The sequence below is a fragment of the Bos mutus genome, chromosome 7, assembly GCF_027580195.1.
Source record: "Bos mutus isolate GX-2022 chromosome 7, NWIPB_WYAK_1.1, whole genome shotgun sequence".
NCBI lineage: Eukaryota > Metazoa > Chordata > Mammalia > Artiodactyla > Bovidae > Bos > Bos mutus.
Window position 1 is genome coordinate 45831167 of NC_091623.1, and position 26222 is coordinate 45857388.

General features: G+C 53.0%; 1 protein-coding gene across 1 annotated transcript; it reads left to right on the forward strand.

Annotated features, from left to right (window-relative positions):
* The first annotated feature begins 950 nt into the window (after nt 1-950).
* Nucleotides 951-23598, forward strand: COLGALT1 (collagen beta(1-O)galactosyltransferase 1). The gene is made up of 12 exons (XM_070373287.1): nt 951-1543; nt 2910-3020; nt 3771-3888; nt 10029-10163; nt 11328-11532; nt 13420-13539; nt 18543-18619; nt 18693-18799; nt 19034-19166; nt 20741-20868; nt 21634-21840; nt 22021-23598. The coding sequence occupies exons 1-12, from the start codon at nt 1281-1283 to the stop codon at nt 22286-22288; spliced, it is 1872 nt and encodes a 623-aa protein (XP_070229388.1). The 5' UTR covers nt 951-1280; the 3' UTR covers nt 22289-23598.
* Nucleotides 23599-26222: the final 2624 nt, after the last annotated feature.

Here is a 26222-nt window from a genome sequence, read left to right on the forward strand (position 1 = left end):
TTAACTTAGTATCAAGTTTCCCAGCTGACATTAGAGCTTTTACTGGTTTCCCCCTGCCTGCCAGAAGCCATCAATCCACTGGAGGTTGGCAGCTTCTGCACATCACAAGCCTTCCAGCTGCTTCCGGCGCCAGTCCCGAGAGGGATTTCCCCAGTGTTTTTCTCAGTTCAGCTTTCAGAGGGAGGACATGCAGACTCCCTGATTTTCTCCCATTCTGCCCTGGAATGTTCATCCTCCCCCAGGAGAATGAGCTTTTCCTTAGCTTTCCCTCCTAAACTTTTGCCTCATGTCCCTTGAGCACATTGAGGACACGCAATCTGTGCTCTGAATTTTACTTCACAATATTGAGCCTCCCCTACCGCTCACGTTAACAGACATCTGAGCATCTTTCTTAAAACAATTTTTTATAACGACACAAAAACGATCAGGGAAGCCTGGTGTGATGCCATTAATGGGGTCGCAAAGAGTGGGACACGACTTAGCAACTGAACAGCAACAAAAAGTGATTAGAAACACATTAATTATTGGGAAAAAATTAGATTATTGGAAAAAAATAGATTATTGAAAAACAATCCCCTTGTAGAATTTCTAGGGAAACGCCCACCTTGTCTCCAGAGCGTGTGCTCAGCGAGTTCCATCCTCTGACAATCCTGAGGTCGTTATGACTCCATTTTACATATGGGCAAACTGAGGGTCACACAGCGACCCCACGCGCGGGCTGGATTTATAGCCAGGTCTGGGGACTCCAGGGCCCATGCTCTTAGTATTCAACAAACCCTGAGGACATCTCTGGGAGGTGGAAAACTAAGACGGTAAAACCATGTTGCAGCAGAGGAAACTGAGATTCAGACCTCAGGAGTCTCAACCCAGATCCTAACTATCCAGGTCTGCCTCGTGACACAATCGGGGTCTTACACAAATAGGAGTGGGACAGAGAATCGGGTTGATCCCGGAGGGGAGCAGTTTCTGAGGCAAGGCAGATTCTGAGCTCTGACACCTTTACTGCACAGACCCAAGTTCAGAGCGCTCCAAGTCTATGAGGGGGCGGGGGATCCCGAGCCTGCCTATGGGTTGACGTCATTCTTCCTAGGGGGCTGCTGCTGAGGGTACAAGGCACTTTGTGTCTTTAAGACCGTTTGGAGGCAGGCCCTAAAGCCTGAATCCGCCTGGAGCTCTCTTCCCCTTTAAGGCGCGCAGCAGGGGCGGGGTCCTGACGTCCCCTTTAAGGCGCGGTCCGCGTACGCCGGCAGAAAAGCGGCTTAAAGGCGACTCGTGGCGCGATGGCGGCGGCCCCACGCGCGTGCAGGGGACACGGGCGGCCGCTCCCGGTACTGCTGCTGCTGCTGCTGCTGGCGCTGCCGCCTTTGGGGGGCCCGCCCGGCGCCGCCGCCTACTTCCCCGAGGAGCGCTGGAGCCCTGAGTCGCCGCTGCAGGCGCCGCGAGTGCTGATCGCGCTGCTGGCGCGCAACGCGGCCCACGCGCTGCCTGCCACCCTGGGCGCGCTCGAGCGGCTGCGGCATCCACGGGAGCGCACGGCGCTGTGGTGAGCGCAGCGCCCACCGGCTCCGCATCAGGCCTGCTGTCCCCGTCCCGGCGGGTCCACGCCGCGCCTTGCTCTCTGTCTTCGCACTGGGGAGGGCGGACCAGACCCACGCGTGCTCTCTGCTTGCTGTCTCCTTCGGGCGGGCGGGCCAGAACCGCGCCGCGCGCCCTGCTTGCTGTCCCGCATCAGAGCGGACCAGAGCTGCGTGTGCCTTCCTGCCTGCTTTCCTCCGCCGCGTTAGCACCGGCGGAACCGCGCTGAGCCCGCTGGCCCCTTTAGGGTGGGGCGAGCCACTGCTCTGCCGCCTACTGGCTTCCCTGCCCCCACTCCCATTAGGACATATCCGGGATCACCCGTGCCGCGCAGCCCGAGACTAACCCCTTAACCCACTTGGGAGCACTCACAGCTTGAAAGATGGGAAGCCTGAGAACCACCCCCTGCATTGGGGCGTTGCCGTGGCCCACATTGCACTTCTACTAACTGAACGTCTTTTCGCTCCTGCTGCCGTTTTGATCCCTGAGCCCAGCCTCAATCAGACTTCCTGCCTCCTGAGTACTGGAGTGGGTGGGTGGGGTGCCCGGCGGCTGGCGGAGGGTAGGGGGGGAGCAGATCCTTCCTGGAAGCGGAATGGGGCAGGGCCAGGAACAAATCTGGCTGGTGACTCATTGCTTCCTACCTCAGTTTTCTCTTCTGAAAAGTGGGGATACTAAGATAACTCTGATTGAGTTGTTTTTGAAGATGAACCAGTTAATGAGTGTGAAGCCCTTGTGCTGGGCATCAGTGACCCGAGTTGTGAATATTATAATAATAATTTTGTTCGATTTTGTTGTTATTACTGTCATCAGTGTTATTGTTGTTGTCAACTAAAGAACAATTCATTTCAGAGAATAGTTCTCGGCTGATGGCTTCCAAATATTCCTTTTCCCTCCAGTCCAGATAATCCAAGCACTTAGTTGGTGCTTAAGAAATGTTTCTTGAATGAGTGACAGCAACCCCACTACTCACAGGAGAGAGTTGAAGAAGGCAGGACCGGACTGTGTGATATAAATGTATTTTTACTAAATTGTTCATATTTAGTAGCGAATATGGTTGTAAGATCCTAGATGCCCTAGAATACTGGCATCATGTCTAATGTGTTTTTCCAAAATGATCTTGTAAAATAGTCCCCTCTGCAACTCAGGGAAGTGGGCCCAGTCCTCACCCCCTGTGTTACAGATGAGGAAACGGCGTGGTGGGGGGCGTGTCATGCCCAGGGCTGTGTCGCTGGTGTGAGGCCCAGCTGGTGTGTGGCAGCCCTTGGGGCCTTCCTGCTGCCTGTCCTGCCTCCGTCTCCCTCGCTTCACTCCCTGTCCTGCTCTGCCTACAGGGTGGCCACAGACCACAATGCAGACAACACTTCGGCAGTGCTTCGGGAGTGGCTGGTGGCTGTGAAGGGATTGTACCACTCTGTGGAGTGGCGGCCATCAGAGGAGCCCAGGTAAGCGCCAGGCCTTGCCCTGATCCCTCCTCCAGTTGGACCTGGCTGTGTCCCTGCTCACACACCCTCTAGGGCTCCCGTTGTCCTGAGACAGACATGCCCGCCCCCTGCCTCCAGCCCCTGACGCTCCAGTCCAGCTCTGCAGCCTTTAGCACTGGCTCTGGCTACCTACCCACCTCGCCTCCAGCTTCCCCAGTGGGCCATAATCCTCCCGTTGGACTTTTACCCCCTCTATTTATTCCACCTGGAATTCCTTCATTCCCTGGGCTTTGTGGTGGACGCCTGCTGCTTTATTCCTTATCTCTCTTAGCTCAGCTGTTTACCTTCCCCACGAGCCCTTGGCTGACGTGGACTTAGTTCTTTTCGTTCTTTTAGGCTTTAGTTCTGTACCCACCCACTGCCCAAACCAGATTAGGAGTCTAGGAAGACAGGCTCCCAGGTTTCTTCGACTCCCCCTCCCCTCAGAGATGGGGGCGTGTCCCTACAAGGCAGTAGAGACCCCTTTGCCCCTCACCCCTCTCCAAGCATTCATCCCCTCTGGGTCTTTGCACACACCGTGTCCCCTACTTGGGACACACCATACCTCCGTCCTCCTCTATTTTGTCCTTGCTTCTTCCCAGCCTTCAGATCTAGCTTACACATCCCCTCCTCCGGGAGGCCCTCTCTGACTACCCGCGTTCAGCCAGCTCAAGGCCTCTCTGGGCTCCGACAGTGCCCTGTGCTTCTCCCATCACAGCTGCCTCTCCGCAGGTCCTACCCAGATGAGGAGGGCCCCAAACACTGGTCTGACTCACGCTACGAGCATGTCATGAAGTTGCGCCAGGCGGCTCTGAAATCAGCCCGGGATATGTGGGCTGATTACATCCTGGTGAGTTTCTTGGCCGCCCAACCCAGGGGTCCCCGGTGGAAGGTCTGGCGTCTCCAAGGGAAGGCGGAGCCGTGGAATTCAGAGACCAACCTTAACCCCATTTTAAAGAGGGGGAAACTGAGACTCTAAGAGGGGAAGTGAGTTATCAGAGGTGACACAGCTGGTTAGTGGAGGAGCTGGGTCTTGATCCTAGGCCACCTTGGTTCTTAATCATCAGAAGTGAGTGGGTTTTTATGTCCCCCGTGGTTGGACACTTGTTCATCTCCCCTTTTATCACCATCACCAGTGATCTGATATCTCTGCCCAGTCACAGTGATGACCTCTGGGTGACTCCGAGAAGCAGGAGGATGGGGTGGGGCCTGGGGGATGTTGGCGACACTGAGCTGCTGACCCCTGACTTTCACTTCCCCCTCCTGGGCCCCTGGCAGGAAGGGGCTGGTTGAGGTTTGAGTGCAATATTGGGATACATACCCACAGATCACGAGTCTTCTGTGAGCTCCTTCAGCCTGGCCCCTTGACCAGGTGTGGTCCCCTCACTTGGTGTGATGGGCAGGGGGCACTGACCACTGAGCTTAACTCTCTGTAGAGGTTAAATGTAATAATGTCGGACTAACAGTGCCTATGGTGGTTTCCCATCTATGCACCAGACCCCAAGATCTTTTCGTTGTCTTAAAAAAATTGTTTTTGGCTGCGCTGTGTGCAGGCTACTCTCTAATTGCGGTGCGTGAGCTCCTCATTGCCGTGGTTTCTCTCGTTGTGGAGCACGGCCTCTGGAACCCGTGGGCTTCAGTAGTTGTGGTACATTGGCTGAGTGGCTCTGTGGCATGTGGGATTGTCCTGGACCAGGGACTGAACCTGTGTCCCCTGCATTGGCAGGCAGATTTTTAGCCCCTGGGCCACCAGGAAAGTGCTGGTCTCTATCTTCTTCTTTATTTATTTTAGGCTGCGCTGGGTCTTGGTTGCTGCATGCAGGCTTTCTCTAGTTGTGGCGAGTGGGAGCTACTTTTCGTTGAGGTGCACGGGCTTCTCATGGCGGTGGCGTCTCTTGTTGTGGGGCGCGGGCTCTAGGGCGCACAGGCTTAGGTAGGTGCCGTCCATGGGCTCTAGAGCTCGGGCTCAATAGCTGTGGTGCCCGGGCTTAGTTGCATGTGGGATCTTCCTGAATCAGGGATCTAACCTGTGTCTCCTACACTGGCCAGTGAATTCTTTACCGCTGAGCCACCAGGGAAGCTCTGGTCTGTACCTTCTTAATGTATCAATCAGCGTATGTCTATCAGCCACTCCCTGTGCCCTCCTCGTGCCAGGCCTGGTGGACACAGTGACGATAAGCACAAGCTGAGCCCCACCTTTCTAGCTTCCCAGGAAAGGTGAATGTGACCAGAAAGCAAACAAAACCGAACGAGGAAATATCAGAAGGTGGCCAGTGCCCTGAAAGACACTTGAGAGCGTGGTCAGCGTTCAGGGGCTCCTGTAACAAAGGGTCAACACCAAGGGGCTTACCATGATGCAAGTTTCTTGTCTCACACTTCTGGAGGCCCGCAGTCTGAAACCTAGGGCAGGGGGCTTCCTTGCCGCTTCCAGCTTCTGGAGGCTTCGGGTATTCCTTGGCTTGCGGGCAGCATCCCTGCAGTCTGTGCTTTTGTGATCACGTGGTCTCTTCTTATAAAGTCACCAGTCACTGGATTTAAGGCCCACTCTAATCTAGCATGGGGCTTCCCCCGTGGCTCAGCGGTGAAAAACCTGCCTGCCGTGCAGGAGCTCCAGAGAGACAAAGGTTCGATCACTGCATTGGGAAGATCCCCTGGAGGAGGGCATGGCAACCCACTCCAGGATTCTTGCCGGAAGAGTTCCATGGACAGAGGAGCCTGGCGGGCTACCATCCATAGGGTCGCAAAGAGTCAGACACGACTGAAGCGACTTGGCATGCATGCACTAATCTAGTATGGTCTTCCTGGTGGCTCAGATGGTCAAGAATCTGCCTGCAGTATGGGAGAGCCAGATTCAATCCCTGGGTCGGGAAGATCCCCTACAGAGGCAAATGGCAACCCACTCCAGTATTCTTGCCTGGAGACTCCCTGTGGCCAGAGGAGCCTGGCCAGCTACAGTCCACGGGATCACAGAGTCGGACAGACTGGAGACTGACCCTTTCACTAATGTAGTATGAATCCCATCTCTTTTTTAAAGTGATTATTGTTTTATTTGTTTATTTTATATTCTTTTCCATTGTGGCTTATCACAGGATACTGCACATAGTTCCCTGTGCTATACAGTGGGACCTTTTGTTCATCTGCTGCTGCTAAGTCACTTCAGTCGTGTCCGACTCTGTGCGACCCGACACGGCAGCCCATCAGGCTCCACCGTCCCTGGGATTCATCTACTCTCTGTATAATAGTGGACATCTGCTAATCCTGTACCCCAGCCCCTCCCACCCCCACCCCTCCCGCTGGGCAGCCGCAAGTCTGCTCTCAAAGCCTGTGAATCTGTTTCTGTTTTATGGAACAGGTTCATCGGTACGGTATTTTAGCTTCTGCATGTAAGTGATATCATACGGTGTCTGCCTTTCTCTTTCTGGCTTACCTTGCTCAGTATGATCCTCTCTAGCTGTATCCGTGTTGCTGCGCATGGCATGGTCCCATCATGTATATGCATGTCTTCTGTATCCACTGTCTGCTGATGGACATGCGGGCTGTTTGCGTGTCCTGGCTGTTGTGAACAGTGCTGTTGTGAACAGGGAGGTGCATGCGTCTTTTTGAATTAGAGTTTCGTCTGGATATATGCCCGGATCTGGGATTGCTGGATCATATGGTCATTCTATTTTTAGTTTTCTGAGCCGTCTCCATAGTTTTCCATAGTGGCTGCACCGACTTACATTCCCACCAACAGCATAAGAGGGATGAACTCCATCTTAATTACATCTGCAGAGACCCAGCTTCCAAATAAGGTCACAGTCACAGGTACCGGGGGTTGGGGACCTCCCTTAGGAGGGGGCCCTAGTAGAGATCTGAAGGAGCAGAGGAGCCAGCCTCAGTGGGAGCTGGGGGCCAATGTCTGAGGCAGAGCGAACAGAGCAGGAAGCAAGTCTGGGACATTCTGGGACTGGCTAGGAAGCCAATGTAGCCAGAGTGGAGCGATGGAGGGGGTGATGCTGAGGTGGTGGGTGGGGGCTGGACTGTACAGGCCAAGAGGGAGGGATGTGGCTTTTATTTTGAGGGTAATGGGGAGCCATGGAGGATGTGTGAGCAGGGGAGGGCTTGGTTCTGATTTCTGATTTTTAGAAGTTCCTGTGGCTGCCCCGGGGGCAGGGCCGATTGGGCAGGAATAGCGGCAGCAGGAGGCCAGGGTGGGCGCTGGTGTGGGGCTGTGGCTTCAGGATGTGCTCTGAGGCTGAGAGAACAGTCCCTGCTGGATGTTTGGGTGCCAGAAGGACCTCACATCCTGGCGTGAGCCTTGTGGGGAGGACAGAGCCACCTCCTGGGAGGAGGAAGGAGGTGACAGGCTCCTCCTGGGAGCCCTGTGACTTGGTGCCTTATCAGACCATTTTATAGATGGGAAAATGGAGGCTTAGAGAAGTGACAGCCTGCTGGGTGGTGTCTCAGAATCAGTGAGGGACAGAGGTGGGCTCAGACCTCCTGGCACCATCCAGCCCAGGGCCACCTTGTCTGCCTCCCTGGGTTTCGCTTTCATGGTTTGAGGTTGGCTGGTTTTCACTTTTTTCCCTCAGCAAACCTGGGTGGAACTCAGGAATCTGCTTCAGAACTCAAAGCAGCTTTTGACACACGGATGTATTTTTGTAACTGAGGGCTTTGGTAATCCATATTGGAATGTGAAATCATTTGTTGAGTGTTTTTTTTTAATAATTTTATGCGTTTATTTGGGGCTTCCCAGATGGTGCCGTGGTAAAGAATCTGCCTGTCAATGCAGGAGACTCAAGAGATCCAGGTTCCATCTCTGGGTTGGGAAGATCCCCTGGAGGAGGAAATGGCAACACACTCCAGTATTCTTGTCTGGAAAATTCCATGGACAGAGGAACCTAGAGGGCTTCTGTCCATGCGGTTGCAAAGTCAGACATGACTGAGTACCTGAGTACATGCATTTATTTGTTGATTTTTTACTGCCCTGGGTCTTCATTGCTGCACGTGGGCTTTCTCTAGTTGCGGCCAGCAGGAGCTACTCTTCTTTGCGGAGCATGGGCTTGAGGGTGACAGGCTCCGTAGTTGTAGCATACAGGCCCAGTTACACCACGGCACGTGGACTCTTCCCAGACCAGGGATCTAACCCGCCACCCCCTGCATTGACGGGCAGATCCACATCTACTGTCCCACCAGGGAAGTCCCTAGTGTTTGAAAATTATTAAAAAGCCCTCTTTCTCTTTTTTATGGATACTGTGGGTGTTACGTGTAAGAAAATACACAAGAAACAGTAAGAATTAGTTTAAGAGGAAAAAAAACATACCTTGTAATGTCACCTCCTAGAGAGACTGACTTTCTGACTGTGTTTTTTTACTTGAGGTACAAGTCACATAACATAAAATTAGCCCTTTTCAAGTGTACAGATCAGTGGCATTTAGTACATTCATCATGCTTTGCAACCACAGCCTCTGTCTGGTTCCAAAACCAGCTTCCATCACCCCCAGGGGAAACCCAGTGTCCATGAGCAGTCACCCCTGATTCTCCCAGTCCCTGGGGACCACTGATCTGCTGAGTGTTTCTGTGTCTGGCCTGTCCAGGGCGTTTCGTAAGCTATGCAGCTGACTTCCCTCAGCCTGGTGCTTTCAGAGCTCACCCGTGTTGCAGCCTGTGGCCCTGCTTCACGCCTCGTCACTGCTGAGTCATGTTCTGTGCGTGAAAGGAACACATTCTGTTTTTCCTCCGCTGATGGACCCGTGGTTGTTGCCAGTGTTTGGCTTCTGTGGATAATGCTGCTAAACATGGTGAACAAATGTCCCTTCAAGTCCACGTTTCCAGTTTCCCCATCCTGTATCTCTGAGTGAACTTGCTGTAACTCAATGTTCCACTTGCGGAGAAACCACCAGACTGGCCGTTTTCACTGTGTGTAATTCCAAGGTCGCAGATTCAAATGTCCGGAGCGGCTGGGCAGCCGCCTCCCATCTGCAGCTGCGCCTGGCCTTGTGGGAATGCCGTTCCCGTGTTGCTGGAGAAGGCTGGGGTTCTAGTGTTTGCTGTTTGCAGCAAATGATTCGAGCATTCTGAAAACCCTGCGTGGGTAACGGAAAGCATGTTCTGTGGACTAGATGCATTAAAAAAAAACAATGAAAAACCAAGAATCCCACCTCCTGACAGCTCTCTGTAATATACTGTGATCTGTTTTCACATCCGGGTCAATAGAGAGATCCTTACCTGTGTTTTGTTGCTTGATTCTCACTTGTCTCGACTCTGTAGCCAGACAGTGGGACAGGGCCAGAGTTTCTGTAGCTGATTCTCCACAGCTAGATTCCTGAGTCGTTCCCAGCTCGTGTGATGAACAGCTCTGCCGTGTGGCCTGACGGGGGGCACCAGCAGGCGCACACCCCACTGTGATGACCCTGTCTGTGGGTTGGTGAATTTCCTTCCAGGTTTCCACAAACGAGTGATCATCGTTTTACTCCAATGTTCAAAGTGTTAAAGGAAAAAAAGAACCTTACGTAAAGATCCTATTTTTACAAAATTTTTGGTTGGCATTTAACTCACATAGAAAAAAGTGTCTTTCTCCCGGCCCCTCCCTGCAGAGGCGGCTCCTGCCCCAGCCGTCCTCCTCGTCAACCAGCGCTGCCCATCTTGAAAGTTCCCATAAATGGAGCCGTGTGGTACCCCGCTGTCACTTCCAGGGTCGTGCCAGCACTGTGCGTGGGGCCCGTTCGTATTGCTTTGTGCCGTGTGGCCCATCCCTTCTCTTGCCATGTAGTGTATTTCATCATGTGATCGTAACTCTGCTGGTGACTTAGGTCAGAGCTGTCTGTTGAGAAGCACGGGGGCTTCCAAGGCCGCATGTGCTACTCAGGGTACCCCAGGCCCCCGGGACCCTAGCCTCAGCCCCAGCTGTTCCAAGCCATGGCCCAGCCCAGGTGTCTCTGCTGGCCCACGCTGATGTCAGCCCAGGTGACTCTGATGGCCCACGCTGATGCCATATTGGGTGTTTTGCAGTTTGTAGACGCCGACAACCTGATCCTCAACCCTGACACGCTGACCCTGCTCATCGCAGAGAACAAGACGGTGGTGGCCCCCATGTTGGATTCCCGAGCTGCGTATTCCAACTTCTGGTGTGGGATGACATCCCAGGTCAGGGGGCTGCTGGGGTAGGGCAGGGGCCTGGGGGTGGTGGGGGCTAGACAGAGCAAGTAGGGGCTGGGTTTGAAATCTAGCTTATTACCATGCTGCCTCTTCGTGACCATTTTATAAACACCATTGTGACAATCCTCAAATTAGGGGATGGTCTGCGATTGTTTCCACCTTGCCCGCTGCCCCCAGCCACCAGTACTCTGAGGCAGAAACACAAATACAGAGAGGGGGAGTGACTTGCCTATGCAAACATAGCTATGACGTGGTAGTGCCAGGGCAGGACTTCAGGCATGGCTTGATCTATGTGTTCAGCCAACATTCCTCTTCCTCCCTCCCTTGAGTGACTTCATTTTCAAACTCCTGGGGAATAATTCCAGCAGCATTCAGCTAGTTCACTATGACTGAACCTTGTCCCATCTCCTTCACCTGAACCAATTACTGAAGCCATTAAAATGCCAGGCTCTGATCGTCCCACCCCAGAGTTGAGGGTGGGGTTGTAGGGAAAGCCAGAGGGAGTGAGGGACAGGAGCTGGAGCAGGGCTGTGGCACTGGGAGCGGGCCAGGTGGCTAGAGCTAGGATGCTGACCTATCCTATCTCTTCCTATCTTTTTGTTTTGAATTGATATATAATTTGTAGAATATGAAGTTCACCATTTTAAAAGTGAATAATTCAGTGGTGTCTATATTTTAAAGTATTCATAGAAGTCTAAATTTATATGCTAACAATTCCAATTTGTAAAGGGTACAAGGAAGAGAGATAACAATTCCAGATTGTTCCAGAAGCTTTTAGAACTTCTAAAAGATTCCCCCTGACTTTTTTGAAGTCCCACTTCTGGTGTTTTAGTTATAAAATTAAAGAAGCTCAAGTATCTGGTCCCTTTTCAGGTTTTTAATTTCCCTTCCCAAATGCCTTTCAGATCAGAAGTATTGATCTGGGTCTGTGAGTGACTGTTTCCCTGTGTTCTCTGCCACTGCCCAGCAACTGAGGTTTGGGGGTTGGAGACTGCTTGGCCCTGCCCAGAGCTCTGCACTCAGGGGATGCCCACTACAGCCAGAAGCTGACACCTGGTCCTACCCTCCAGGTGTTCTGGGCCTCCCATTGTCCTGGTCTCCAGCCTCCCCTTTAGGGACCCCCACACAGAACTCTGCCTCCACTCCCCGCAGGGCTACTACAAGCGCACGCCTGCCTACATCCCCATCCGCAAGCGGGAACGCCGGGGCTGCTTTGCAGTCCCCATGGTGCACTCGACCTTCCTGATCGACCTGCGGAAGGCGGCATCCAGGAACTTGGCCTTCTATCCTCCGCACCCTGACTACACCTGGTCCTTTGATGACATCATTGTTTTTGCCTTCTCCTGCAAGCAGGCAGGTGAGCCCACAGGGGATCTGCCATCATGGGGTGTCTGTCTGGTTCTTTGGGACCAATTATCAGCCCACAGAAGTTTCACAGAACCAGCACTATAGAGTATAGCGATGACTTCAGGTGCAGCTGTATCCAGGTGTTCAGGTGATATCCTCGGGACCCATTCTCTCTCCAGCCCTAGCTCTGCTGGGTGACTTCACTCCCCAGGTCTTTAAGACCTCCTTATTGATATTTCCCTATATTCTTCCAATTATCTATAGTTGAGCATAATTGCTCTCTAATTGTATACTTAGGGCAAAAAAAAATTTTTTTTTAAGAGAAAGAGAACACTGAATGCTGACTTGTCACTTATTTTAAACATGGGTCAGCAACTCATGGCCCGTGGGCCAAATCCAGCCCACCATTTGTATTCATATGGACACAGGCTAGAATGTCTTTTGGGTTCTAGGATCCAACTCCCGTGTGTGTGTGTTGGAGATGGGTAATTTCCCACGCCAACCAGCAATTCTAGGACACCAGCAAGGTGTCTGATAATTCAGCTCAATTCTATTTCAATTTTGACTCTGCTTGCTTGGAGATAGCATCCGATTCCACAGGTTAAGGTCTCGGGCCCACAATACTGACCCCTCTCCTGCTTCAGATGCTGGGCACAAGTTCAAGTTGTCACCTGTGTCTACTGCATACTCAGTTGCTCAGTTGTGTCTGACTGCGCAACCCTATGGACTGTAGCCCGCAAGGCTCCTCTGTCCATGGGATTCTCCAGGCAAGAATACTGGAGTGGGTTGCCATGCCCTCCTCCAGGGGATCTTCCCAACCCCGGGATAGAACTCACGTCTCCTGCATGTCCTGCATACATTGCGGGTGGATTCTTTACCACTGAGCCACCAGGGAAGCCCCCATGCTTCTGACCAAATGGCTATAAATCAGAGGTTTCACAACTCCTTCCTTGGGTTCTGCTAATTTGCAAGAGCAGCTCACAGAATGCAGGAAACTCATTTACTCACTAGGTTACTATTTATTATAAAACTGTATATAATCCCAGAACAACCTGCAGGAAGAGATGCATGGGGCAAGGTGTGGCGAGGGGTGCAGAGCTTCCATGCCCTTTCTGGGCACATTCTGAAGGCAGACTTGAGTTATTGAGATAGAGCAGTTTGGCCCACAAACCTAAACATTTACTCTCTGGCCCTTTAATGAAGGGCTTCCCTGGTAGCTCAGCAATAAAGAATCCATTTGCAATGCAGGAGCCTCAGGAGATGTAGGTTCAATCCCTGGGTTGGGAAAATCCCCTCGAAGAGGGCATGGCAACCACTCCGGTATTCTTGCCTGGAGAATCCCATGGACAGAGGAGCCTGATGGACTACAGTCCATGGGGTCACAAAGAGTGAGACGCAACTGAAGCGACTTAGCACCCACACACCTTGAATGAAAATCATTTTCGTTGGGATCATCACTTTAAAAAAATATATATTTGTTGTAAAGTTTTAAACCATTCAAAAAAATGTTTTAGCTATTCAGAGAAGGACAAACACAGACAGAGATAATGATATTCATGGTTTGTCCGACTGCATCTCATTTCTGTGCATAAATGTGAGTATTTGCTGTCCACCCACCGTTCTGTGGTTTGCTTTGTCATGGAAGCCTGCAGGGACTGTCAGTACCCATGCAAGGTGGAGTTTTTTTTTGTCTTCTCGCCTGGCACTGTGAACCTCTCTTCTGACTCCAGTTCCCAGATGGAGTGCTGGGGTGGTCTCTGCTGGTTGCTGGGAACAGCTGGACCCATTTATGCCCCAGCCCTACGCCGGGCAGTGAGGCTAATGCTGCTGCTCAGAGGCTGCTTCCGCGGCCTTACTGCTCTGTGTTCAATTCTCATGGTTGTTTGCTTGGCCCCAGAGGTCCAGATGTATGTCTGCAACAAGGAAGTGTATGGCTTTCTGCCGGTGCCACTGCGGTCACACAGCACCCTCCAGGACGAGGCCGAGAGCTTCATGCACGTGCAGCTGGAGGTCATGGGTGAGTCTGTTCGCACCACCCCAGGAGGGCCACGTTGTCTCCCTCTCCCCACCATCTCTCATCTATCCGTGAACACTGATTGAGTATCTGTTGGGCATCAGTCTTTTTGCCAGGCACTGAGAATCCAGTGTGAACAGTTGTCCCCACTCTTATGGCTTGCAAGCAGCTATGCATGGCACGCTTGGGGAAATCAGGGTGAGCTTTCTGGTGGGGGTGGCATTAAGATGCAGGGTGAGTTAGCTGGAAGGGAGATTGCAGCCGGAGGGAGCAGCACGTGCAGGAGCTGGGCAGCTGGAGGGGCTGTGAACTCAGAAAACAGGCAAGGTTGGTGGGGCAGAAGGGGTACAGAGCCAGCAGGCAGGGCCACGGTGGGGGCATCAGACATTGGACTTAGGAGTAGGTCTTGTCCCCAGGGGTAGGCAGGAGCCGTGGAGGGTGTGGGAGCACGGGAGGTAGGAGGTTTCACTGATGACCCTGCGTGCATGGCCGGGTCAGCCGTTTCATCACCCGTGCCCCTGCCAGCCCCCAGACCCACTGTTTGTTTAATGTTTATCTTATCGGACACTTTCTTTTATTTGAATACACTTTGAAAAGGAAACTTTAATATGTATTTTTACTGTGGTTACAAGCTGATGTCTTTCTAATGCATATACAAATAAATCCATAGGCTATTATGTTAGCACCTGTACCTCTGGTGAGGTGGGCTGAGTGCGCAGGGCTGAGTCACCATTGAGGCTGCTTGAGGAAGGGGCCTCTCCCCCAGCTGGGGAGTCTCTGAAGCAACCAGACAATGGAGCAACATCCTCTTCTGTGGGGGCCTGGCCCTGTGCTGAGCACCCACTTCCCTGTGAAGGCCTGTGAAGCAGCACAGCGATTCCTTCCACTGCACAGAGAGAGGATTGGAGGGCCAGGCCCCTGTCCCGGGGCTCAGTCCTCATCACCCCGTCCATTTCTAGAAGGTTCTGTCTATGGCTCCCCCTTGTGGTTGAAGATGGAATGACACTCTGCTCTCTGGAGGGGGCTTTGGGGTCTTCCCTGGTGGTTCAGATTGTAAAGAATCTGCCTGCAATGCAGGAGACCCGGGTTCGATCCCTGGGTCAGGAAGATCCCCTGGAGAAAAGAATGGCTACCCACTCCAATATTCTTGCCTGGAGAATTCTATGAACAGAGGAGCCTGGCGGGCCACAGTCCACAGGGGTCACAAAGAGTCAGACACAACTGAGCGACTAACACTTAACACTTTGGGTCTTCTGAGATAACACCTGGAGGCTGCAAGGTCACCAGGGCGAAGACCCCCCCCACCCCGCCCCCAACACCCAAGTGTCTGTCCCATGCGGTTGTCCAGGCCCAGCATGGCAACCCCACCATAGTCACAAGAGGTGGATCTCTGCTTATTGCCAACTCCTTTCTGTGACTGGGCCCTGAGAAGCTTCTCTGTGGCTACTATCAATGGTCCTAGTTTAAATTTTCACATATATTCTTGTTTCTGGTTAGGAAACCGTTCACTCCACTGTTATAAACTCACACACAACAGAGGCATGAATATTTTCCTGTTTGAGGGCTCGAGCAGATCACACAGGACAGATAGAAGGAGGGGGTCTGGAAGTTTCAGATATTTGTGCAAATCCTTCTTCACAGTTCTTGTGAAAACCATCTTTTCTCTCTACCTGTGTGTGGGTACCTGGTCCCAGGCTATGCATGTGATTTTACATGTGTTCAAAGATCTTTCTTACAATAAAATTTCAAGCTTACAGAAAACCTCAGAGAGATGCCCTCTGTTTATGGGGAATCCAGCAACTTGCTTCCTTCCCTGCCTGCTTATGGGGTGTCTTTCCCAGTTGGCCCCATACACTTGGCTCAGTATAAGGGCTGTTCTGAGTTTTAGCACACAGAGCAGTAACGGGTCATGGGTGTGCAGTGTGATGATTGTTTTATATCCCTTTATATCCAGATGCAGACCAAGCCCTGACCCTCCCCAGTGTCCCCACTGAATCCACCAGCTGACTAGCTTTCCCATTTTGTGCTTCACATCAATGGAATCACACCGTGTGCTGGTCAAGCGTGGTGTCGTCCACGCAGCGTCCCTGTCTGCTGCCACTGGCTGCTGAGTGTGGCTGTGACTCATTCCCTTGCCTTGCTGTCTCGTACTCCATGTAGATGTTCAGCTACAGATTTATGTACTCTTGGCTGTGCCATATGTCACTTCACCCATCTTCTCTGGGGCATGTAGGGCATTTCTTGTTTGCCAGCATTGCAGAGAGTTCTAGACATGCTTCTGTGGGTGCAAAGTTAGGAGATACCTACAAGATTGCTCTCACTTCTTACATCAGGAGTCCCCAAGAACATGTTCAGGTTGGATAATCCACTAGAAGTACTCAGAGCTGAAGCTATTAAACTCACAATTTATTACAGCAAAAAGACACAAATTGCCATCTTGGCAAAGGGAAAAGGCGTGTGGGGCAGCGTCCAGGAGCATTCCAAGCACAGGGACTCCTGGGGTCCGTTCTCTGTGGAGTTGCGTGGACAGTGCTTGCTTCTCCCAGCACCAGCGCATGACAACACGCATGGTGTACTTCCAGCCAGGCTGCTCCCCAAGCTTCTGCATCAAGGGCTTATGCTGGAGCTCTTACAGATACAGCTGACTGCCACGTGGCTGACCCCCATCTCCAGTCACTGTAGAGACTGAGCCAAGACCCCCACCCTAAATTACACTGTTGGCATAGATACCCACTATAGCCCAAGGCCTGAAATAAAGATATTTCCAAGGTCTTCAACTACCCAGGAGCAGAGAGCAAAGGCCAGACTGCTCTGTGGTCAAGTTTAATCCTTCACCCTATAATAGGTCTAGCAATGTTACAATTTTTTTTTCTTTGACTGCGTCTGGTGTTAGTTGCAGCCTGTGGGATCTTCCACGGTAGCTCACGGGCTTTGTGGTTGCCCGTGTGCCAGCTTAGTTGCCCCGCGCATGTGGGATCTTAGTTTCCCGACTAGGGATTGAACCTGCATCCCCTGCACAGGAAGGCGGATTCTTAGCTACTGGACGACAGGGGAAGTCCCTAGGGGTGTTGCATTTTTCTGTCACTGTGACATAGCTGCATTGCCTTGTTCTTTCTGGACTTTAATATGTTCCATTTCCCCAGAACTGATAAGACAGGATAAAGAGATACCTCCACTTCCCACAGGCAGATCCTTCCCACACGTACACCCCAAGGAGGCAGGCGGAGACTGAGAAAGAGAGGGAAAGTGCTTTGCAGCCGGATTCTCAGATCCCAAAGCCTTGCCCTTTTGGGTCCCAAGGTCCCCTGAGGATGGCAGCAGGTGGCAGGGAGCTGTGATGGGTCCCGAATAGGAAGAAGCCCCAGGGTGCAGTGTCCCTAGAGGAGGAGGCCCAGGCTGCGAGGTGGGAGGCTCCAGGTGGACTCTGGGCCTCACCCAGGCCTCTCCCAGACAGAGGGGCCTGTGTCTGCCCTGCTAGCTCACACGGGGCCTTTGTTCTTGGGGAGGTGGATGCTACACTCACTGGCATGCTGGGCTTTTCTGGGCCTCAGCAGGCTCACAGTCCCCTGTGGATCTATTCCTTCTATGGGAAACCATCAGGGATGGGCCAAGACAGGGCCCTGGGGATGTGGTTTGAGCACTGCCCACAGCAGCTAAAAGGGGAGCGATCATGACCACCCTGAGCTTCTTAGCATCCCTGGGCTTGGAGATGTGTCACTCCAGTCACACGGCACCAGCTCCCTGTGCATCTTCACCCCGTGTACCCTCCGTGGAGGTCTCTGTGTCCAGATTTCCCATTTTTATAAGGACTCCAATCATACTGATTACATGCCACGTGTATATGTTAGTGGCTCAGTCATGTCTGACAATTTGTGACCCCATGGACTGCAGCTCTGTCCATGGGATTCTCCAGGCAAGAATACTGGAGTCAGTAGCCATTCCCTTCCCCGGGGGATCTTCCTGACCGAAGGATCGAACCTGGGTCTCCTGCACTGCAGGCAGATTCTTTACCGCCTGGGCTACCAGGAACGCCCATACTGATTAGAGCCCACCACCCTAATGACCTCATTAAAGATCCTATATGTAGATAAGGTCACTTTCTGAGGTACTGGGGATCAAGATGCCAGCATATCTTTGGAGGGCGGACACAATTTAACCCAAAATAACATGTGATTTCATGGGATTGTCTCATGATAGAAACCTCTGAGAGGTTTTTTAGTCCACTTTCAAGATTGAGGGAAGGAGGAGAAGGGGGCGACAGAGGATGAGATGGTTGGATGGCATCCCCAACTCTAGGCATGAGTTTGAGCAAACTCTGGGAGATGGTGAAGGACCAGGAAGCCTGGTGTGCTGCAGTTCATGGGGTCGCAAAGAGTCGGACATGGCTGAGCGACTGAACAACAGCACAGATGAGGAATGTAATTCCTTTGCTTGTTTTATGAGTTTGTGCCGAGCTCCTTGTTGGGTGCCAGGGAGCCAACGTGGGTGGGTGGACCTGGTGTCCCTCTGGTGGAGCTCATAGGAGATAATCAGAGAATTGGGACTTAGAGCAGAATGAGGCTTTGTGGAATGAGGCTTTGATGGAAGGCCGGGTGCTGTGGGGGCCTCCAGAGAGGTACCTGACTCAGCCTGGGGAGGCCAGGAGACTCCTGTTGGTGCATCGCCCCCTACCCCAAGAAGACATCTTAGCTGATAACTCAGGGAAAGGAAACAAGGGAGGAACAGGGTTTCAGCAGAGGCACAGCATGTGCAAAGGTCCAGAGGCAGGAAGAGGGGATGGGTAAGTCTGGAGCAGTGCCAACAGCCAGAGTGGGTAAGAGGCAGAGGAGAGAGACTGGCACTGCTTCTGTGGGCGGGGCTGGGTCAGGCAGGGTCTCTAGCATCAGGCTGAGGAGCCCGGGGTGACACGGAGCCATGCAGAGGTTGGGGAGGGGGCATCAGGAGCGAGGCTGGAGCCCTCCGTCTCCATGACCGCCTGGTGACCCCTGGGCTTTGCTGCCCCCCAGTGAAGCACCCACCCTCGGAGCCCTCGCGGTTCATCTCAGTGCCCACCAAGACGCCAGACAAGATGGGCTTTGACGAGGTAGGCCGGGCCTTCCCTCGGGGTGGGGGCCGGGGGCCAGCCCGGAGGGTCCAACAGAGGCTGTGGGCCGCAGGTCTTCATGATCAACCTGAAGCGGCGGCAGGACCGGCGGGAACGCATGCTGCGGGCCCTGGAAGAGCAGGAGATAGCGTGCCGGCTGGTGGAGGCTGTGGACGGCAAGTGAGTTGAGCCCTGCCTGGAGAGGGGCGGCGCCACGGGTGGGTGTAGACCACCCTGATGGCCGCGGAGGCGGCGTGGGTCTGAGGCTGGCTGGGTACGCATGGGTACAGGCCACACCCAGGCAGGCCACATCCGGTCCGGGATGGGGTGGGGGAGGGTGGGGGAGGGAGGCTCACTGGTGGGATTGTGGATAGATACAGTCTTCCTCTGCCCCCCACCCCTCCACACTTGCAGAGCCATGAACACCAGCCAGGTGGAGGCTCTGGGCATCCAGATGCTGCCGGGCTACCGGGACCCCTACCATGGGCGGCCCCTCACCAAGGGCGAACTGGGCTGCTTCCTCAGCCACTATAACATCTGGAAGGAGGTACGTCTGGCAGGGGGTCAGGACCCTCCTCAGCCCTTGTTTTTATTTAAAAAAATCTTATGTATTATGATTTTTGTTTATTTGGCTGCATCTAGTCCTAATTGCAGCACTCAGAATCTTCCCTTCACGTGGGGGCTTTTCCTTGCAGCTGGGGGATTCTCCAGTTGCGGCACTCGGAGTCTCTAGTTGTGGCTCGCAGGCTTAGTTGTCTCACGGCATGCCGTATCTTAGTTCCCCGACCAGGGATCAAACCCGTGTCCCCCTGCTTTGCAAGGCAGATTCTTAACCACTGGACCACCAGGGAAGTCCCCTCCTCGGGCTTCTTAACAGCTCAGGGAGGGAATCCCCTGCACCCCAGGCAGGCTTCCAAAACCACTGCACGACACTCAGCCTCTCTTCTTGGGTGAATGTGGCCCCTGAACCCCAGGTGGGGCAGCTGCCATCCTCCCACTGTGCAGATGTGAGTCCTGAGTCTGAGGAGGGGTGAGCCTGACTCTAGAAACGGTGGGGTCTGAGGCCCTGGACCTCCAAGTGAAGCCTCTTCATACCCAGCCACTGTCAAGTATCTAGAGTCTGGGCACCGTGCTCAGAGCTTACTAATTGGAGCACCAGCCATGGTGATGTTAACTACTGTACACCCCACACATTGGTATCCCATTAGCCACAGAGGCTCATCAGACACCCTGGGAGGGAAAGGTTATGATGGGCGAGGATGCCAGATGGGGCTTCGAACCTGGAGCCATCCAACTTGAGGTCAGATTTGGTATTTGAGGCAGTGCATTCTCGCCCAGGTTGCTCTCTTTTTCTGACATTGATCATGGAAGGTACGGGGCAAAGGTTGCGGTGTCCAGGCAGCTATGGAGCCAGAGGGGATCCAGGTTCAAGTCCAGCCCTGCCTCTGAGCGGGGTGAGCTCTGTGAGCAAGGAAGGCATTTCCCAATCTCAGCCTCGTTTTCCCAGATGAAGAAGAGTCTTCTTCAGTCATGAAGCTTATCAAGTTCATTAGTTCACGGAAGATTTGTCAAGTACTGACTGCGTGCCCAGCCTGGTGCTGGTCCAGGGGACACGACAGCCTCCAAGACACACCCAGCTCCGCACAGGGGATTCACAGCCCTGGGAGCTGGGGAGACTGATGCTAAACCACAGAGAAATGACTAACGTTGAAATGAGTGAGAGGCACCTACAGGAGAGGTCCAGGGTTATGAATCGTCCTCAACTAGCTGCTTTGGGTGATGGTCACGAAGGATCTCTTTAGTTGACATTGGAACTGAGGCCAGCAGGGTGAGAGGGATCCTGCCTGCTGCTGCATGGGAGAAGGGTGCTCTGTATCAAAGGCACAGGGCAGGCCCAGGCCCAGGCCCTGGGATGGGAAGGGGCAGCCAGGCTGAGGCTGTGGAATCTGCTTCCAAGTTGTAAGGAGAAGGTTTTGGCCAAGAGGTAGATCTGAACTTCTGGTGGTGTGTGTGTGTGTGTTTTGCTTTTTTCCTGGTGCCCCAGACCTCTGAAGCAGAACTGGCTTTGGGGTCAGGCCTGGGCTTGATTTGTCCAGGATCTCAGTGGGCCTCCTCCCTCAGGTTGTGGACCGCGGGCTGCAGAAATCACTCGTGTTTGAGGATGACCTACGCTTCGAGATCTTCTTCAAGAGGCGACTGATGAACCTTATGCAGGATGTGGAGCGGGAGGGTCTGGACTGGGACCTCATGTGAGTCGGGCCTGCGTGGTGGCCTGGAGACTAGCTCTGAGGGCCTTTGCAGGTTAATAGGTTGGGTCTTGTGGGAGCTTGGCAGGAGGACTCATACTTGACCTGGAAGTCGGGGGTCTTGGAAGCCTGCCAGCTGTTTCTCAGGGCTTGGAGACTTGACTGGGGCCTTCCTCTTACTTAGCCAGTGTGGCTAAGATTTAACCTGGAACCCTGTGGGTGTGGCTAAAGGACTTGGGGGTGTGGCCTGGGTGGGTGTGGTCAAGGCTTGGGAGCAGGGCGGAGCCTTTGGTGCCGAGTGTGGGGTGTGGCCAAGGGAGCCTGGGTCTTAGACCAGTACTAGGTGGAGGGTGGCCAACGTATTTCCAGAACAGTCTCATGTAGGTGGGTTGGTTCATCCCACCCTGCTTCCCCCCGCTGCTGTGCAGAGCCCTGATCCAGGTTCTGAGCCTCAGACTCACCAGTGTCATTAAAATGAGTAGTAATGGGTCCCCTTCCTCCTGACCGCTTCACCTGAATCCACCACCTTGCTCACCCGTCCCACTGCCCCCTGAACCCAGAGAAGCTTCCTTCTCAGTACCACTCTCCTCCTTGTGGGCCCTAGACCTCTGTGGGCCTCTTCTCACCCAGTCCAGTCACACCAGCTTCCTCAGTGCTCCCCAGCTCCCCCTACCCCAGGGTCTGACAGTGGCTCAGTGGCTCCCTGCGTTAGCACTCTTGGGCAGGTAGACAGGCGGAGGGTGACAGAGCCCCCATTCTGCACCCCAGCTACGTGGGCCGGAAGCGGATGCAGGTGGAGCACCCTGAGAAGGCTGTGCCCCGCGTGAGGAACCTGGTGGAGGCCGACTACTCGTACTGGACCCTGGCCTACGTGATCTCCCTGCAAGGCGCCCGCAAGCTGCTGGCTGCCCGGCCGCTCTCCAAAATGCTGCCGGTGGACGAGTTCTTGCCAGTCATGTTCGACAAGCACCCAGTGTGAGAGGGGGCAGCAGTGGGCAAGGGGAGCTGGGGTCTTGCAGTGCAGCTGGCCTGGGTAGGGGACGTGAGGCTCGCGGGCCCCAGGAGGGGGCTTCTCTACCGCTTCCTTCATGAGTCCCCTTCGCCACGCATTTCTGTCTCCATCTGCCTCACCCCCACCCCGCTCCTCCCCTGCAGGTCTGAATACAAGGCCCACTTCTCCCCTCGGGACCTGCGCGCCTTCTCCGTGGAGCCCCTGCTCATCTACCCCACGCACTACACAGGGGACGACGGGTACGTGAGCGACACAGAGACCTCAGTCGTGTGGAACAACGAGCACGTCAAGACCGACTGGGACCGCGCCAAGTCCCAGAAGATGCGGGAACAGCAGGCCCTGAGCCGCGAGGCCAAGAACTCCGACGTGCTCCAGTCCCCGCTGGACAGTGCCGCCCGGGATGAGCTCTGAGAGCTCTGAGGGGCGGTGGCCGTGGAGCCAAAGCAGCGGTTGCTGGCCTGGACCCCACACGCCCACTGGGGACGGCGGGGCCCCTGTGGCCCCTGGCAGGCCCCGGAGGGCTCCCCACACAGGGCAGCGTCCAGCCGGCTCTTGCTCAGCAATCACGTGCACGCAGGCAGCATTAATGGAGTGCCTACTGTATGCCAGGCGGACTGGGTGGGAACTGTTCATCTCTGGGTGCACCCAACACTTGGATTGGTCACAGGGTGCCAGGTTCCCTTGCTCTGGCAGTGAATGAGGTTTGATTACTCCCTCCATCAGTGATGGAGTCAGTCATCAAGTGTTATCGATCCCCCGTCAAGAATCACGCCCTAGTGATACACATTCACTGTTTCAATTCATGCGAGTATTTATTGAGTGCCTACTGTATGCAAGGCACCATCCCAGGCTCTGGGACAAGTGAGGCAGACTTTCACTTATTTGAACACATACTGAACACCGACTTTGTGCCCGGTACTTGTGACACAAAAGCTCTTACTGACTCGGTGCATTTATGGAGTGCCTGCTGTGTGCCGGGAGCTGAGCGTGGTGCTAGGGCTGAAGATAATCAAGGTGCTTTTCACTCTAATTGGTTTCTTCTCCACACATCCAGAGAGCATCTCCTGCAGTAGTGATGCAGAAAGCAGGATGACAGCTGTTCAGTCACCATTTGATACCCCCACAGAGATAGATGAGTCCTTCCATTTCTTCATGCAGCAAGCACTTATTGAGTGCCTGCTGTGTGCCTGACCTCGCGGGCTCCCGGTGGGGCTAAGTTTGACTCCTCTGGTGCACCACCCCCGTCACCTGGAATGTGTGTATATAACATCCACCCCGCCACTGCCCAGGAGCAGGGGTGACTCTTCCCTCAACAGGGAGAGCCACGCGTTTCCGTGACCCCATGTCCTCTTGCAGCGCTCCCCTAGACCCAGCCCCCCTGGAGGGGGTGAGGACGCCCCTGTCCTCGGTTGCTTGGCCGCCCTGCCCTGCATCTCAGGTGTGGTCTACCTGCTTGATGGCATTCTTTTGTCCAAGCCTCTGGTGGGATCATGTGTTTGGGGCCTCCGACGGGCTCCGCTGCACTGGGGCGCTCTCCATGGCCTGGGCAGGACGTCCCCCAGCACAGCCTGGAGGACTCACCGTGCCTTCAAGCCTGAGACGAATGTCAGAACCGGCCAGCAGTGCCTTGTCCTCTGAGGGGTAACTAACTGCTGTCCCGGTCAGGTCCTGGATAACTTGCTTATTTTTTTATTAAATGTTCCTGGTTGGGTTTTCACATACATCTGTGTTCCCTTCTTGGCCCGATGGTCTGCTCATCGCCTACACACCACCCACACTCGCCACCCCCTGCTTCAGACCAAGATGTGGGAGGAGACCAGGTGCTGGCGGGGAGCCAGTGAGGCTGGTGAGGGCGGAATGAGAGCCGGTATCCCAGGGCGCCCCGTGAAACACCCAGAATAGCGCAGGGATGACAGATGGCCAGCCGCACTCTGGCCTATAGGGGCAGCTGCAGGACTGTCTCAGATGACAGAGTGAGGAGAGCGCTGTCATAGTTTGGAGTCTCCAAAAAAGAGACCCTGAGATGAGGACCTGAGTTATCCAAGAGATGACCCCCAGGTAGCCCCCAGGGTGACGTAAAGAAGAGCGGGAAGGAGTCCTGCAGGGGTCGCCAGTGAGCCATTCAGTTCAGTCGCTCAGTTGTGTCCGACTCTGACAGTGAGCCATTAACTTAACTACCAGTAACTGGGGACCTTAGATGAGGCTGAACAATATATAGCATCGACCTTAGAGTGGTCCCGGCCTCCAGATGAGGGAGGTGGGGCATTTATCAACCCTCAACAACATGTACATTTTCTGGGTCGAATACTTAAAAGTTTTCAAGATTCTTAAGCCCTTAGGGCTTGCAGGCATATACCAGAGGCTTTTACAAAATAACAGATGGTGTGTGATTCTAGTGAAGAAATGAGAATTTACAGCTAAGCAAACTGAAAAAAGCAAAATTAAATCACACCTCCTCAGAGACAACAACTTAACTTTCTGGTGACAAACCTTTTCAGTCTTACCATGTGCATGGTGCAAATATATACATGTTTTGAAAAAAGAAGTTTCATATTACATAAACTCTGTTACAACCTGCTTGTATTTTCTCCCACACAACACATTTTTATTTCAGAAACACAGGATCAAATTGTACCCAGGTTTTTTTTTTTTTTTCTCTCCTGTCAAGGTTCTTTTTAAGTTTAACAGCATATTGGAAAAAAAAAAAAAACAGCATATTGTGGACATTCTAATCAGCTCAGGCACCTACCAGCTCTTTTTGGATTGTTACATATAATAAAAAATACCATAATCAGGATGGACCACCATTTACTTAATCATCCTGACTGAAGAATATCACAGTCCGGCAGTGAACAGCATTGTACAACACATCTTTCCTACTGGATTTTTTATTTCAGTTGGGTAAGTTGATACAGATGAGATTGCTGGGTTAACAGAAATGAACGCTTGATGATTCAGTAGAGACTATCTTATTTACTCTTGTTAAAGCCTAACTATTCATGGTTTGTCTACCAGGGTGTCCAGTCCCCTCTCATCAAACACTGGAATCATTTCTCATGTGTTACTGTTGCAAGTGATGTTTCCATATCTTATTTTTAACTCTTAGGGGTTAAATTAAGATTTTAAAATTTGGTGGGTCACTATTGGATTGGATTGTGTCTCTCCAGGACATTTGGTGATGTCTGGAGACATTTCTGGTTGTCATGACTGGGGGTGGGTGCCATTGGCATCTGGTGGACAGAAATTAAACACCGTGCAGTGCATGGAGAAGGTCCATAACAAAGAATGATTTGGCCCCAAAAGTCCACAGTCACACCCAATTCCATTCAGCCTCTTGAAGACATGAGCCTCTAGAAGAGACTTCTTCTTGGCGTGAGTAAAATTTCCTTTGCTATGAAATGTCTCTGATTCAAATGTAGATTCTTAGGCTCTGTTTCCAAACTGAAGGGGTCAGAATCTTGGAGGTGATGCCTAAGAACCAGAATTTTATTTAGAGGGCAGCAGAGGATGAGATGGTTAGATAGCATTAGTGACTATGAATTTGGAGAAACTCTGGGAGATAGTGAAAGACAGGGAAGCCTGGCATGCTACATCCATGGGTTGCAAAGAGTCAGACATGACTTAGCCACTGAACAACAACAGTCCAATTGTCTATGGGGCTTTCCAGGTGGCACAGCAGTAAAGAACCCACCTGCCAAGGCAGGAGACGCAAGAGACTCAGGTTTGATCCTGGGTTGGGAAGATCCTGCTAGAGAAGGGACTAGCAACCCGCTCCAGTATTCTTGCTTGGGAAATCCCATGAACAGAGGAGCCTGGTGGGCTATAGTCCGTGGGGTCGCAAACAGTTGAACAAAACTGGGTGACTGAGCACATACGTACGCATCTTGTTATCTAACTTGGATCTCTCCTTTGCTCTCTGAAACTGGGAGAACCGCATCCTTCTAGAACATTCCAACAGAACTGGCTTACCAGGGGGAACTGAGGCTCCCCACACTCACAGAAGGGGCAGTTGGGAGATTCTAGAAACCTCCAACTTGGGGCACATACCTTGTATCTGCCTCCATCAGGACTGCCTTTCTTTTATTGTTGTTTTTGGTTTTGTTTTGAGTTTTGGCCATGCCATGTAGCATACAAGATCCTTAGTTCCCTGACCAGGGATCAAACCTGTGCCTCTGCTATGGAACCACGGAGTCTTAAGCCCTGGACTGGCAGGGACGTCCCACAGCTGCTTTTCAATGCCTTCCAAATTGGTCACTGAACAAGGGAATTTGAATTCCAAAATATCAGATGTTTCCATGCCCCACTGCCGGCAGTGTGAAGTGAAAGCAAAACCAAGACATCTCCG

Bases quoted from the DNA above. Each gene is read 5' to 3' on its own strand.
- COLGALT1 (XM_070373287.1), top strand. From the start codon at position 1,281: ATGGCGGCGGCCCCACGCGCGTGCAGGGGACACGGGCGGCCGCTCCCG. The intron at 3,021-3,770 runs GTAAGCGCCAGG...GCCTCTCCGCAG, and splicing joins CGGCCATCAGAGGAGCCCAG to GTCCTACCCAGATGAGGAGG. The intron at 11,533-13,419 runs GTGAGCCCACAG...GCTTGGCCCCAG, and splicing joins CTTCTCCTGCAAGCAGGCAG to AGGTCCAGATGTATGTCTGC.